Source organism: Rhinoraja longicauda, chromosome 23 (assembly GCF_053455715.1).
Source record: "Rhinoraja longicauda isolate Sanriku21f chromosome 23, sRhiLon1.1, whole genome shotgun sequence".
In the NCBI taxonomy this organism is placed as follows: domain Eukaryota; kingdom Metazoa; phylum Chordata; class Chondrichthyes; order Rajiformes; family Arhynchobatidae; genus Rhinoraja; species Rhinoraja longicauda.
Genome location: NC_135975.1, coordinates 36318268 through 36331465, shown reverse-complemented (window position 1 = coordinate 36331465; position 13198 = coordinate 36318268). Strand labels below are relative to the sequence as shown.

The window sequence follows — 13198 nt, the reverse complement described above, 5'->3', positions numbered from 1 at the left end:
TCCTGTACTTCAATAGACAATAGACAATAGACAATAGGTGCAGGAGTAGGCCATTCAGCCCTTCGAGCCAGCACCGCCATTCAATGCGATCATGGCTGATCACTATCAATCAGTACCCCGTTCCTGCCTTCTCCCCATACCCCCTCACTCCGCTATCCTTAAGAGCTCTATCCAGCTCTCTCTTGAAAGCATCCAACGAACTGGCCTCCACTGCCTTCTGAGGCAGAGAATTCCACACCTTCACCACCCTCTGACTGAAAAAGTTCTTCCTCATCTCCGTTCTAAATGGCCTACCCCTTATTCTCAAACTGTGGCCCCTTGTTCTGGACTCCCCCAACATTGGGAACATGTTATCTGCCTCTAATGTGTCCAATCCCCTAATTATCTTATATGTTTCAATAAGATCCCCCCTCATCCTTCTAAATTCCAGTGTATACAAGCCCAATCGCTCCAGCCTTTCAACATACGACAGTCCCGCCATTCCGGGAATTAATCTAGTGAACCTACGCTGCACGCCCTCCATAGCAAGAATATCCTTCCTCAAATTTGGAGACCAAAACTGCACACAGTACTCCAGGTGCGGTCTCACCAGGGCCCGGTACAACTGTAGAAGGACCTCCTTGCTCCTATACTCAACTCCTCTTGTTACGAAGGCCAACATTCCATTGGCTTTCTTCACTGCCTGCTGAACCTGCATGCTTCCTTTCATTGACTGATGCACTAGGACACCCAGATCTCGTTGAACTCCCCCTCCTCCTAACTTGACACCATTCAGATAATAATCTGCCTTTCTATTCTTACTTCCAAAGTGAATAACCTCGCACTTATCTACATTAAACTGCATCTGCCATGTATCCGCCCACTCACACAACCTGTCCAGGTCACCCTGCAGCCTTATTGCATCTTCCTCACAATTCACACTACCCCCCAACTTAGTATCATCTGCAAATTTGCTAATGGTACTTTTAATCCCTTCGTCTAAGTCATTAATGTATATCGTAAATAGCTGGGGTCCCAGCACCGAACCTTGCGGTACCCCACTGGTCACTGCCTGCCATTCCGAAAGGGACCCATTTATCCCCACTCTTTGCTTTCTGTCTGTTAACCAATTTTCTATCCATGTCAGTACCCTACCCCCAATACCATGTGCCCTAATTTTGCCCACTAATCTCCTATGTGGGACCTTGTCAAAGGCTTTCTGAAAGTCGAGGTACACCACATCCACTGACTCTCCCTTGTCAATTTTCCTAGTTACATCCTCAAAAAATTCCAGTAGATTTGTCAAGCATGATTTCCCCTTCGTAAATCCATGCTGACTCGGAACGATCCCGTTACTGCTATCCAAATGCTCAGCAATTTCGTCTTTTATAATTGACTCCAGCATTTTCCCCACCACTGATGTCAGACTAACTGGTCTATAATTACCCGTTTTCTCTCTCCCTCCTTTCTTAAAAAGTGGGATAACATTTGCTATTCTCCAATCCACAGGAACTGATCCTGAATCTATAGAACATTGAAAAATGATCTCCAATGCTTCCACTATTTCTAGAGCCACCTCCTTAAGTACTCTGGGATGCAGACCATCAGGCCCTGGGGATTTATCAGCCTTCAGTCCCATCAGTCTACCTAAAACCATTTCCTGCCTAATGTGGATTTCCTTCAGTTCCTCCATCAAGGAATAGAGACCCAGCCTACTCAATCTCTCCCTATAGCTCAGACCCTCGAGTCCTGGCAACATCCTCGTAAATCTTCTCTGTACCCTTTTCAGCCTGACAACAACTTTCCTATAACATGGTGCCCAGAACTGAACACAATACTCAAAATGTGGCCTCACCAACATCTTATACAACTGCAACATGAGCTCCCAACTTCTATACTCTGGCTGATGAAGGCCAATATGCCAAAAGCCTTTTTGACCACCTTATCTACCTACCACTTGACCTTCAAGGCATCATGCGCCTGCACTCCTAGATCCCTCTGGAGCCCTCAGCACTGTCATTCCAGCCCTGTCATTCACTGTTTAGGTCCTGCCTATATTAGACTTCCCAAAATGTAGCACCTCACATTTCTCACTATTAAATTCCATTAACCATTTCTGAGCCCACCTGGCCAATTGATCAAGATCCTGCTGCAACTTTTCATAATCATCTTAACTATCTGCAAAACCACCCACTTTTGTATCAACTGCAAAACCACCCACTTTTGTATCATCTGCAAACTTGCTAATCTTTCCGTGTACGTTCTCATCCAAATCTTTGACATAGATGACATACTGTAATCAGCCCAGCACCGAACCCTGAGGCACACTAGTCACAGGCCTCCAGTCCGAGAAGCAACCTTCCACCATCACCCTCTGCTTCCTTCCATGAATCCAATTTTCTATTCATTCAGCTATCTCTCCCATACAATCTAACCTTCCAGAGCAGCCTACCATGTGGAACCTTGTCGAATGCTTTGCTGAAGTCCATGTGCACATCTACAGCTCCGCCCTCATTAACCTTTTTGGTCACGTCTTCAAAAATCTCAGATTTGTGAGACACGACCTCCCACACACAAAACCATGCTGACTATCCCTAATCAGCCCTTGTCCATTTAAATGCATGTATATCCTATCCCTCAGAATATTCTTTAGTAACATTCCAACTGCAGATGTTAAGCTGTAAATGTCTCTCGAATTGTCTCCTATTCACTGGATTACTTTAAAAAAACAAAGTGCTAGAGAAATTTAGCGGGTCAAGCAGTATGAACAGACAATGAACAGATAATGTTGTGCGTTGGGACACTAATTCAGAATCACGGGATTGATTTTCAGGTAACATAACCACAGTGAAACCATGTCAGCAATATACAACTATGCTGATACACCTGGGAATTTGGGGGGGGGGGGGGGGGGGGGGAAGGAATTACGATCTTGATTTAGCAGATCCTCATATCTGTGAGACCAAAGACAGATCATGAGAAAAGAGAGAATTAAAGCAAGAGGCAACAGGGAGGTCAGGGGTCGCATTTGTACTCAGTGTTGGGATAAAGCAAAATGCTCAAAACAGAGGGGAAGAGATATGTGTTATGGAACTTTTTTTTTGCTTTACTTTAGACTGACCACAATCACACCATTATGTTTTGCATTTATGGTATTTATTATGGTATTATCATTACCGTTTACTCTCTGAGCTTCATGTGATTAACAAATTTCATTGTACCCCGGCGCATATAGCAATGAACTAATCTGATCAGATGAAGTGATAGCAATACATGAGGAAGATGACCCACAGAATATCCTTGTGGATTTACTCCACATTTCAAAATTACCACATCAGAAACATTTCAATTCTGTTTGTCTTCTTACTTCTCAGAGTGCTTTGGATGCAGTTATCCACCTGACTGTCTTTCTCCTTGTCCTCACAAATACCGATTACTTAACACCAGGGGGACATGGTGTCACAACTGTTGCCTCAGCACCAGAGACTCAGGTTCAATCCTGATCTCACGAGCTGTTCATGTGGGGTTTGCTCGTTCTCCCTGTATCGGCATGGTTTTCCTCCGAGTCTTTTGGTTTCTGCCCACACCTTAAAGATGTGCAGGTTAACTGGCCTCTGTAAATTGTCCCTAATGGCAATTTTGGATAATATGGAACTTTGGATAATATAGAACTACCGTGAACAGGTGATCAATGGTCAGTGTAAAGGGCCTGTTGCCATGCTGTGTCTCTATACTAAACCTGTTGACAGAATTTATATCTACCCAGTTGTGCAACAGTTACACCCATTTCTTCCTGAACTTGCTTTCGTCTGGGATGTAATATTCTGGATAAAATGATTTAGAAATTGTTCTGTTGGGAGCAGATTTGGTCTCCTTTCACACAAAGGGTCGAGGGTGGTGAATGTATGGAACACACTGCCAGAGGAGGTAGTTGAGGCAGGGAGGGGTCTCAACCAGAAAATCACCCATTCCTATTATCCACGGATGCTGCCTGTCCCGCTGTTACTCCAACGTTTTAGAAACATAGAAAATAGGTGCAGGAGTAGGCCAATCGGCCCTTCGAGCCTGCACCGCCATTCAATATGATCATAGTTGATCATCCAACTCAGTATCCCGTACCTGCCTTCTCTCCATACCCCCTGATCCCTTTAGCCACAAGGGCCACATCTAACTCCCTCTTAAATATAGCCAATGAACTGGCCTCAACTACCTTCTGTGGCAGAGAATTCCACAGATTCACCACTCTCTGTGTGAAAAAAAACTTTCTCATCTCGGTCCTAAAAGTCCAGAACAAGGGGTCACAGTTTAAGGATAAGGGGGAACCTTTATCCTTAAACTGTGACCCCTTGTTCTGGACTTCCCCAACATCGGGAACAATCTTCCTGCATCTAGCCTGTCCAACCCCATAAGAATTTTGTAAGTTTCTATAAGATCCCCCCTCAGTCTTCTAAATTCCAGCGAGTACAAGCCGAGTCTATCCAGTCTTTCTTCATATGAAAGTCCTGCCATCCTTTCATCAGTGCAAACCAGCATTCTCAGTTCCTGGCTACACAGGCAGTCTAAGAAACATTTGGACAGGTGTACGGATAGGACATGTTTAGAGGGATATATTGGTCCTATGCAGGCAGGTGGGACTAATGTAGTTGGGACATGTTGTCAAGTTGGGAATAAGGGTCTCTCTTTCTACTCTGTATGTCTCTCTGATACAAGTGAACACTACACTAGCCCAGGGAGGAGCAAGTCCTGGACAGTCAACGGGTGATTCCTCCCCGCTGTTTGGATGATATTACAAAACCAGAAGGTGTAAAGTGCAATGGGTGCAGGGGCTACAAGGAAGGGCTGGTACTCTCCCTGCCCACTGTTACTGTTGCCGACAGACCGTGTGTGCGCGCCCGTGGACAGTCAGGGCCGAGGGGGATCCGCGGCCGCCGCCGTGGCTACAGTTGCCTCCGACGGCGTGAGGAGTCTTACCTGCGGGCCACGGCTGCCTCCCGGGGGTCCGGGCCAACCTGGGACAAGGCAGGGGTGGATGAGCACGGAAGCCCGAGCTGTGAGCGGGTCCTGCGGGTGAGGGAGGTTCTCGCACCGCCGAGTGTGGGCAGTTGTGCGGACAGGACAGGACAGGACAGCTCAGGCCGTCCACCCGCCCAATCACTGGCGCCAACCGCTCCACCGGGCGCGCGCGCGCGCACCAAGACACTAGAGGAGCGAGATGGACCACTGCGTTGAGTTGGTCTACACTGGTGTAGTACGCAAAGGAGCCATTTCAGTAAGCAAACCCGCCGTCCGCTCTGCCTCTCGCAGTGTAATCAATGTTGTGGGGGGATACCATTAAAATGCAGAATACATCTCATCTATCAATCCACAGATTTTTGTTTATTTTGTTTTAAAATGTTTCTGCAAGTTTCTGCCTACTAAAATGGCGCCTTGACGTACTGCGTTATTTAGGGTCGAGTGGTCTATCTTGCTCCTCTAGTATCTTTGGCACGCACCACGCAAGCAAGCGCTGCCGGCGTCACGTCCCCAGTCTCCAGGGCGACGACTGTGTGCGAGTCGCAACGACCCTCCCCCTCCCCTCCTCCCCCCCCTCTCCTCCTCCCCCCTCCTCCTCCCCCTCCTCCTCCTCCTCCTCCCTCCTCCTCTTCCCCCCCCTCCCCTCCTCCCCCTCCTCCCCCCTCCTCCTCCTCCTCCCCCTCCCCTCCTCCTCCCCTCCCCCTCCTCCCCTCCCCCTCCTCTCCCTCCTCCTCCTCCCCCCCTCCCCTCCTCCCCCACCCTCCTCCTCCCCCTCTCCTCCTCCCCTCCTCCTCCTCCTCCTCCCCTCCTCCCCCTCCTCTCCCCCCTCCTCCCCCTCCCCTTCTCTCTCCTCCCCCCCTCTCTCTCCTCCTCCTCCCTCTCCTCCCCCCTCTCTCCTCCACCCCCCCTCTCCCCATCACCCCTTTCTCTCCTCCATCCCCCCCTCTCTCCATCCCCCCCTCTCTCCTCCCCCCCTCTCTCCTCCACACCCCTCTCCCCCCCTCTCCTCCACCCCCTCACTTTCATTATTCACTGTAACACTGATACACCTCTCCCCCTCCCCTCTCCCCTCCAGATGTTTAATAGTGTGAACTTCCTGGTACCAAAATGTCAGAAAGATGAGCAGGCCCGTCTAAATCTAGACATCGAGGTTAAAAATCAACAATCTGAAGAGACCAGCGGTGAAGAAATGTGGTTGATTCTGGAGAGGGGTGGTGAAGGAGCGAGAGAGGGAAGGTGGGAGGGTAAGAGGGAGAGAGGGAGGGAGGAAGGGAGGGTGAGAGTGGGGAGAGGGAGAGAGGGGGGAGAGACAGGGAGAGAGAGGGGGGAGAGGAAGATGGCAGGGGGGGGGTTCAAAAAGCCCTCTCCCTCCCATCTCTCTCTCACCTCTCTCCTTCACTCCTTCTCTAACTCCCTCTTATAGAAACATAGAAAATAGGTGCAGGAGGAGGCCATTCGGCCCTTCGAGCCAGCACTGCGATCCATTGTGATCATGGCTGATCATCCACAATCAGTAACCTGTGCCTGCCTTCTCCCCATATCCCTTGATTCCACGAGCCCCTAGAGCTCTATCTAACTCTCTCTTAAATTAATCCATTAATTTGGCCTCCACTGTGCCACAGAATTCCACAAATTCACAACTCTCTGGGTGAAAAAGTTCCTTCTCACCTCAGTTTTAAATGACCTCCCCTTTATTCTAAGACTGTGGCCCCTGGTTCTGGACTCCCCCAACATTGGGAACAATTTTCCTGCATCTAGTTTGTCCAGTTCTTTTATAATTTTATATGTTTCTATAAGATCCCGTCTCATCCTTCTAAACTCCAGTGAATACAAGCCTAGTCTTTTCAATCTTTCCTCATTTGATCCCCATCCCAGGGATCAATCTCGTGAACCTACGCAGCACTGCCTCAATTACAAGGATGTCCTTCCTCAAATTAGGAGACCAAAACTGTACACAATTCTCCAGATGTGGTCTTACCAGAGCCCTATACAACTGCAGAAGAACCTCTTTACTCCTATACTTGCCATAAATTCTCTTTGATGTGGACATATGTATTGCATGTCAGAGCAACAGTGAATATTTAAAACTGGACACAAAATGCTGGAGTAACTCAGTGGGTCAGGCAGCATCTCTGGAGACCATGGATAGGACATGTGTGATGTTTTGGGTCGGGACATATGATTTTGGGTCATATCCATGTTCTCCAGCCACTGCCTGACCCGTTGAGTTTCTCCAGCGTTTTGTGTCTTATTTTGTAAGCCAGCATCTGCAGTTCTTTGTTGTTTCAGGCTCACCAGGTATCTCATTTTATAATGCTTTGTGTGAATTGGACTTGGAATTCTTTGTCACACCCAGCTTGTTAAAAAGGTTTGATTTCTTTGCCTTTCACTTAATATTGATATGTTTCTGTGTTGCCGCCACAGTCACTGATGGGACCACCACTGATGCCACCACCAGTGATGCCATATTATCGGCAGGCAACATCATTACCATCACAGCAGGCATACACTGTATTGCAGCCTGCAATAACAGACGAGCCCACACTTGCACCAGTGACACCAGGGAGTACCTCCAGAACAGAGACCCAGGATGCGTGTGGACTTTAGTTTGGATATTCAATCTAATCACCCATATGTACATATAAATGACGTTAGGTTTTGCATGTTTTTGCACTTGAATCCAGTTTGAAGTTTTATATTTAAAGTTTGAAGTTTATTAAAATTTATTGAAGTTTATATACGATACGATACGATAATACTTTATTGTCAGATCAAGTCTAAAATGTTTCTTGCATCTCAGCAGCTCCACTTGCAACATCTGCAACGTCAAAGAATGTAAGAAAAGAAACGAGGATACATATATTCACCATAATATTACAATCACAAATGACAGCACATTCAACGTACATTTGATCTGGGATTAAGTTCTATGTTTAGTTTCAGGATTGACTGGTGCACAAAAGAGTGCTTCAGTCTCACCTTATTAAATCTTGGCACCTTGTACCTCCGATTTGATCGTATTCACTGTTCAAGACATGGTCGGGGTCAGGGACAATGTTGTTGGCCAACCTTAGCATGTTATTGTGGTTGGCTGATTCATAGAGTTTCGTAAGGGGTTGACCGACGATCTTTGAGTAGATTTTCATTTGGTGGAGCAGTTTTGATATTAAAGTGGTGGACAAACACTTGTACCATGTAGTATTACAATACTGAAGAACACTCATAATCACAGAAGTAAGGAACAAAATAAAAATTTGTTTACTCGTCCCAAAGGACCTAAGGCGGCGGAGAAAATAAATTCTTTGTTTTGTCCTTTCGCAGACAGATTCCATGTGGTCTTTCCAGGATAGCAAGTGGTCTGCCATCACACACAGGTATTTAAATGAACACACCTGATTTTTTCATTATGGATAACAATAGAAACCATATGAGAGTCATAGAAACAAGGAAAATAGGTGCAGGAGGAGGTCATTTGGCCCTTCGGTTGAGTATAGGAGCAATGAGGTCCTTCTGCAGTTGTACAGGGTCCTAGTGAGACTGCACCTGGAGTACTGTGTGCAGTTTTGGTCTCCAAATTTGAGGAAGAATATTCTTGCTATTGAGGGCGTGCAGCGTAGGTTTACTAGGAATGGCAGGACTGTCGTATGTTGGACGACTGGAGCGACTAGGCTTGTATACAATGGATTTAGAAGGATGAGAGGGGATCTTATCAAAACATAAAAGATTATTAAGGGGTTGGACACGTTAGAGGCAGGAAACATGTTCCCAATGTTGGGGGAGACCAGAACCAAGGGCCACAGTTTAAGAATAAGGGGTAGGCCATTTAGAACGGAGATGAGGAAAAACCTTTTCACTCAGAGAGTTGTAAATCTGTGGAATTCTCTGCCTCAGAAGGCAGTGGAGGCCAATTCTCTGAATGCATTCAAGAGAGAGCTAGATAGAACTCTTAAGGATAGGGGAGAAGGCAGGAACGGGATACTGATGGAGGATGATCAGCTATGATCACATTGGATGGTGGTGCTGGCTCGAAGGGCCGAATGGCCTATTCCTGCACCTATTGTCTATTGAGCCAGCACCGCCATTCATTGTGATCATGGCTGATCATCCACAATCAGTAACCCGTACCTGCCTTCTCCCCATATCCCTTGATTCCACTAGCCCCTAGAGCTCTGTCTAACTCTCTCTTAAATCCATCCAGTGATTTGGCCTCCAATGCCCTCTGTGGCAGAGAATTGCACAAATTCACAATTCTCTGGGTGAAAAAGTTCCTTCTCACCTCAGTTTTAAATAACCTCCCCTTTATTCTAAGACTGTGGCCCCTGGTTTTGGACTCCCCCAACATTGGGAACATTTTTCCTGCATCTAGCTTGTCCAGTCCTTTTATAATTTTATACGTCTCTAAAAGATCCCCTCTCATCCTTCCATTGAATACAAGCCTTGTCTTTTCAATCTTTCCTCATATGACAGTCCCGCCATCCCAGGGATCAATCTTGTGAACCTACGCTGCACTGCCTCAATTACAAAGATGTCCTTCCTCAAATTAGGAGACCAAAACTGTACACAATACTCCAGATGTGGTCTTACCAGAGCCTATACAACTGCAGAAGATCCTCTTTACTCCTATTCTGAAATCCTCTCGTTATGAAGGCCAACATGCCATTAGCTTTCTTCACTGCCTGCTGAAGCTGCACACCAACTTTCAGTGACACCCAGGTCTTGCTGCACTTCCCCCTTACCTAACCTGACACCATTGAGATAATCTGCCTCTTGTTTTTGCTGTCAAAGTGGATAACCTCACATTTATCTACATTATACTGCATCTGCCATGCATCTGCCCACTCACTCAACCTGTCCAGGTCACCCTGCAACCTCCTAACATCCTCTTCACAGTTTACTCTGCCACCCAGCTTTGTGTCATCCGCAAACTTGCTAGTGTTGCTTCTAATTCCCTCATCCAAATCAATATATATGGAAAACAGTTGCGGTCCCACTGCCTGCCATTCTGAAAAGGACCCGTTTACTCCTACTCTTTGCTTCCTGTCTGCCAACCAATTTTCTATCCATGACAACACCCTATCCCCAATACCATGTGCTCTAATTTTGCTCACCATTCTTGACGTGAATTGTTTTTAGTTGTCTTCAAGGGTCGTAGCTTGTCGCGGGTGGACGTAGGTCGCCTGTGCGGTCATAGGTTGATGTAGGTGCGGTCGTAGGTTGACGTCCTAGTTGCGATAATTGGGTGATCACATAGCAGAGACTCTTTTTGCAGGTTTTACCTGAAGTTCTTGGTTTTGTGGAGGTTCTGCATTGGGATCGGGCACGCAGCGAGCTAGTGAGAGGGCTGTCAGATCAGATCAGCCCAGGTTGCCGAGTGGCCAAAGGGCGGGTTTTATTAGGTCGTTTTTAAACTGTTCCGTCTGTGCAGCATCATCAGATCTCTCTCTCCCAGATCCCCCACCCCAACTGTCGATAAAGTCTGACTGAGAAAATGCTCCCACTCATATTACGGGTTGGCCCGGTGTTTGCCCACCCGCTGGGCCGGGTGGCGCCTCCTTCAAAGAGAGCGAGAACAGCTGGGGAGCTGCGACCCACTCCTGAGTGAAGCCTCTAGAAAGTGGCTGCCTTTCAGATGGCTGCAAATTCAGGAGGATAAGGGGGGTTGAGGGGGATGGAGTGGGCGGGGGGGGCAGAGGGAGGGGAAGGGGGCAGAGGGAGGGGGAGGGGAGGGGGAGGGAGAAGGGGAGGAAAGGGGGGAGGGAGAGAGGGGAGGGAGAGGAGAGGGTGCTGCACCAATGTGGGAGAGGTTTGGGCCCAACGGGTCCACTTGGTCTAATAAGTAATTAAAGTCAACACAGCAATGGAATAATGCAGCTGTTTTAATCATGATATGTCATCAACTTGTATACTCATTTGATTCTCATACAAAGAAAACGTGGATTATAAATTGTATGGTGGACTGAAACATAGAGACCAAAAACTAAAATTATTGGATAGATTGGAAGTTTACTTAAGAATTTATTCAAGAGTTTGAAATTAAAATTTGGTTTAATACAGATCCATCTGTTTGAAGTGATAAAGTGAATAAAGTTCCAGATGAATGTTCAGTTTGGGGCCTCTGTTAATTTATGGATACAATGTAAAAGTATAAGAATAAAATCAAAAGAAAACAATCTGCACGGCAATCTTCTGGGAGGCTGCCAGTTAATTCAATTCGAGTCGATGAAGGAAATCAACCACTTAAACAGACTGCCCTGGTGCAGGACATATCCTGTGGCAGGATTAAATACTTTTTCCAGTTCCTTGAGGGTCTCGATGGTAATGTCAAAGGGAACCTATTGAGAAATAAATAATATAATCACAATTGTGAATATTGTGAATATAATCACAATATTTGATGTAATTGGGTTCTGTGAAATAGCTTACTTTGGAATTTGCTCCTAGAATATGAGAAAGCGATTATAAATTTGCTGCTGATTCTCCATTATAAAATTAACAGTATTTGGTCTACAGTAACAATCCCCTCACACTAGCACTATCCTACATACACGTGGGGCAATTTACAATTTAGCCAAGCAAACTTAACATGCAAACCTGTATGTTATTGGAGTGTGGGAGGAAACCTGAGCTCTTGGAGAAAACCCACGCAGGTCACGGGGAAAATGTAGAAACCCACTACAGACAGCACCCGGAGACAGGATTGAACCCAGGTCTCTGGCGCTGTGAGGCAGCAACTCTACCCTCCAAGGACATGGTGCATATATATAATCCCTAAAACTAATCATCATCACCACTTCTCCAAAGTCTCTGCCAAAGTTATGGCAGACATGAGGCAAATGTTCATACTTAGCTGTTCTTAGGGCTGTATTGTCTGATTTCATCTTGCACCTTTGTCCCAACTTATTTATTTGCCCATGGAAAACAGCTAGCTTCCATCACAAAAATTGAACAACAATGCCACTTACGTTCCTTTCTCAGCAAAGCACCAGCTGCCCCTCGGAAATGTTTTGAATGTTTTAAAACTCTCCTATGTAGCCAGAGAAGGTCAGGTGCTTCCCCTCCCCACAGATGCAATGACTGGGCAGCCTCCCCTGCAGACTGCTTCAATCACTTTCCTGAAACTGACCAGGGACCCACTTACTGGTGAAGGAGCAGGTGAGAGAGACATTCATGTTGCACGTTAGCTTCCTGTGAGGAATGAAGATTTTGGGCTGGTTTGGTTTCAATTTTTAAAGAGTTCACTTCGCTCATTTACTCCTTATTTTAACCAGAATTTCTTACTTGAATCCCTCCAGATAGCTTTCCAGCCAGGCCATGATACAAAGACGGCTCTACTCAAAGGCACATCCTTTGTGAATGTCATATGGCTAATCATCTTTCCCCATTCCCTCTCTCTCCCTGGTTGGCTACAGGATTCTCCACCATCATCCAGCCATAGCAGGTGGCACTGTGCCTATCTGGTTCCATTCCTATTTTGAAACAATGGAATACTGAAGTTAAAACAGAACATGCTGGGAAACTTGGGCCAGGGAGTATTTTAGCTTAGTTTAGAGGTACAGTGCGGAAACAGGCCCTTCGGCCCACCGAGTCTGCGTCGACCAGCGATCCCCACACATTAACATTCTCCTACGCACACTAGGGACAATTTACACTTAGACCAAGCCAAATAATCTACAAACTTTGGAGTGTGGGAGGAAACCGGAGGTCCCCGTGAAAACCTCTTACGGGGAGAACGGGTTTGTACGGGGAGAACGTACAAACTACGTACAGACAGCAGCCGTAGTCAGGAACGAACCTGGGTCTACGGCGCTGTAATGCAGCAAGTCTACCTCTGCGCCAACACTGTGGAAAGAGAAACAGATCCAACGTTTCTGCTCGGAAGCCTGTGTCAGAATTAAATTTCCAGCGTGTCCCATTTCTGGTCCATCATGTCTGTCCAATCATAGGCAGAGTCATTGTTAATGGCTGTCGTCCCAGGCCAGTGACATTACCCCTGACATCACTTCTGCTTCTCACAGCAACTTTGAGAAATGGGAATCAGTGGACAGAAGTACAGAATGTAGGCTGAGGTACAAAATGAGCCTTCTCCTAGGAAGGTGAAACTGCTGGAGTCTCAGCAGAGGAAAATGAAGTTAGACATGATTTTAAAAACATGATAAAGCGGGGGGACTGGAAAGCTAGCTGCTCATAAAGTGAACAAGTCATCTGG

The 13198-nt window shown here is 46.6% G+C and overlaps 2 protein-coding genes across 3 annotated transcripts in view; both read right to left on the bottom strand.

Annotated features, from left to right (window-relative positions):
- nedd1 (NEDD1 gamma-tubulin ring complex targeting factor) overlaps nt 1-5136 on the bottom strand; it is a 68789-nt gene extending 63653 nt beyond the window's left edge. The window contains exon 1 of one of the 2 annotated variants that reach the window (XM_078420059.1): nt 4951-5136. The gene's annotated coding sequence lies outside the window, so the exon portion shown is untranslated. The remainder of the gene's footprint in view (nt 1-4950) is intronic. The other variant, XM_078420058.1, reaches the window with a different exon arrangement.
- A 5767-nt stretch (nt 5137-10903) lies between these two features.
- The window catches only part of cfap54 (cilia and flagella associated 54), a 300159-nt gene continuing 297864 nt past the window's right edge, over nt 10904-13198 (bottom strand). The window contains exon 70 of the mRNA XM_078420057.1: nt 10904-11324. Within this exon, the coding sequence (XP_078276183.1) occupies nt 11199-11324 (126 nt within the window). The 3' untranslated portion in view covers nt 10904-11198. The remainder of the gene's footprint in view (nt 11325-13198) is intronic.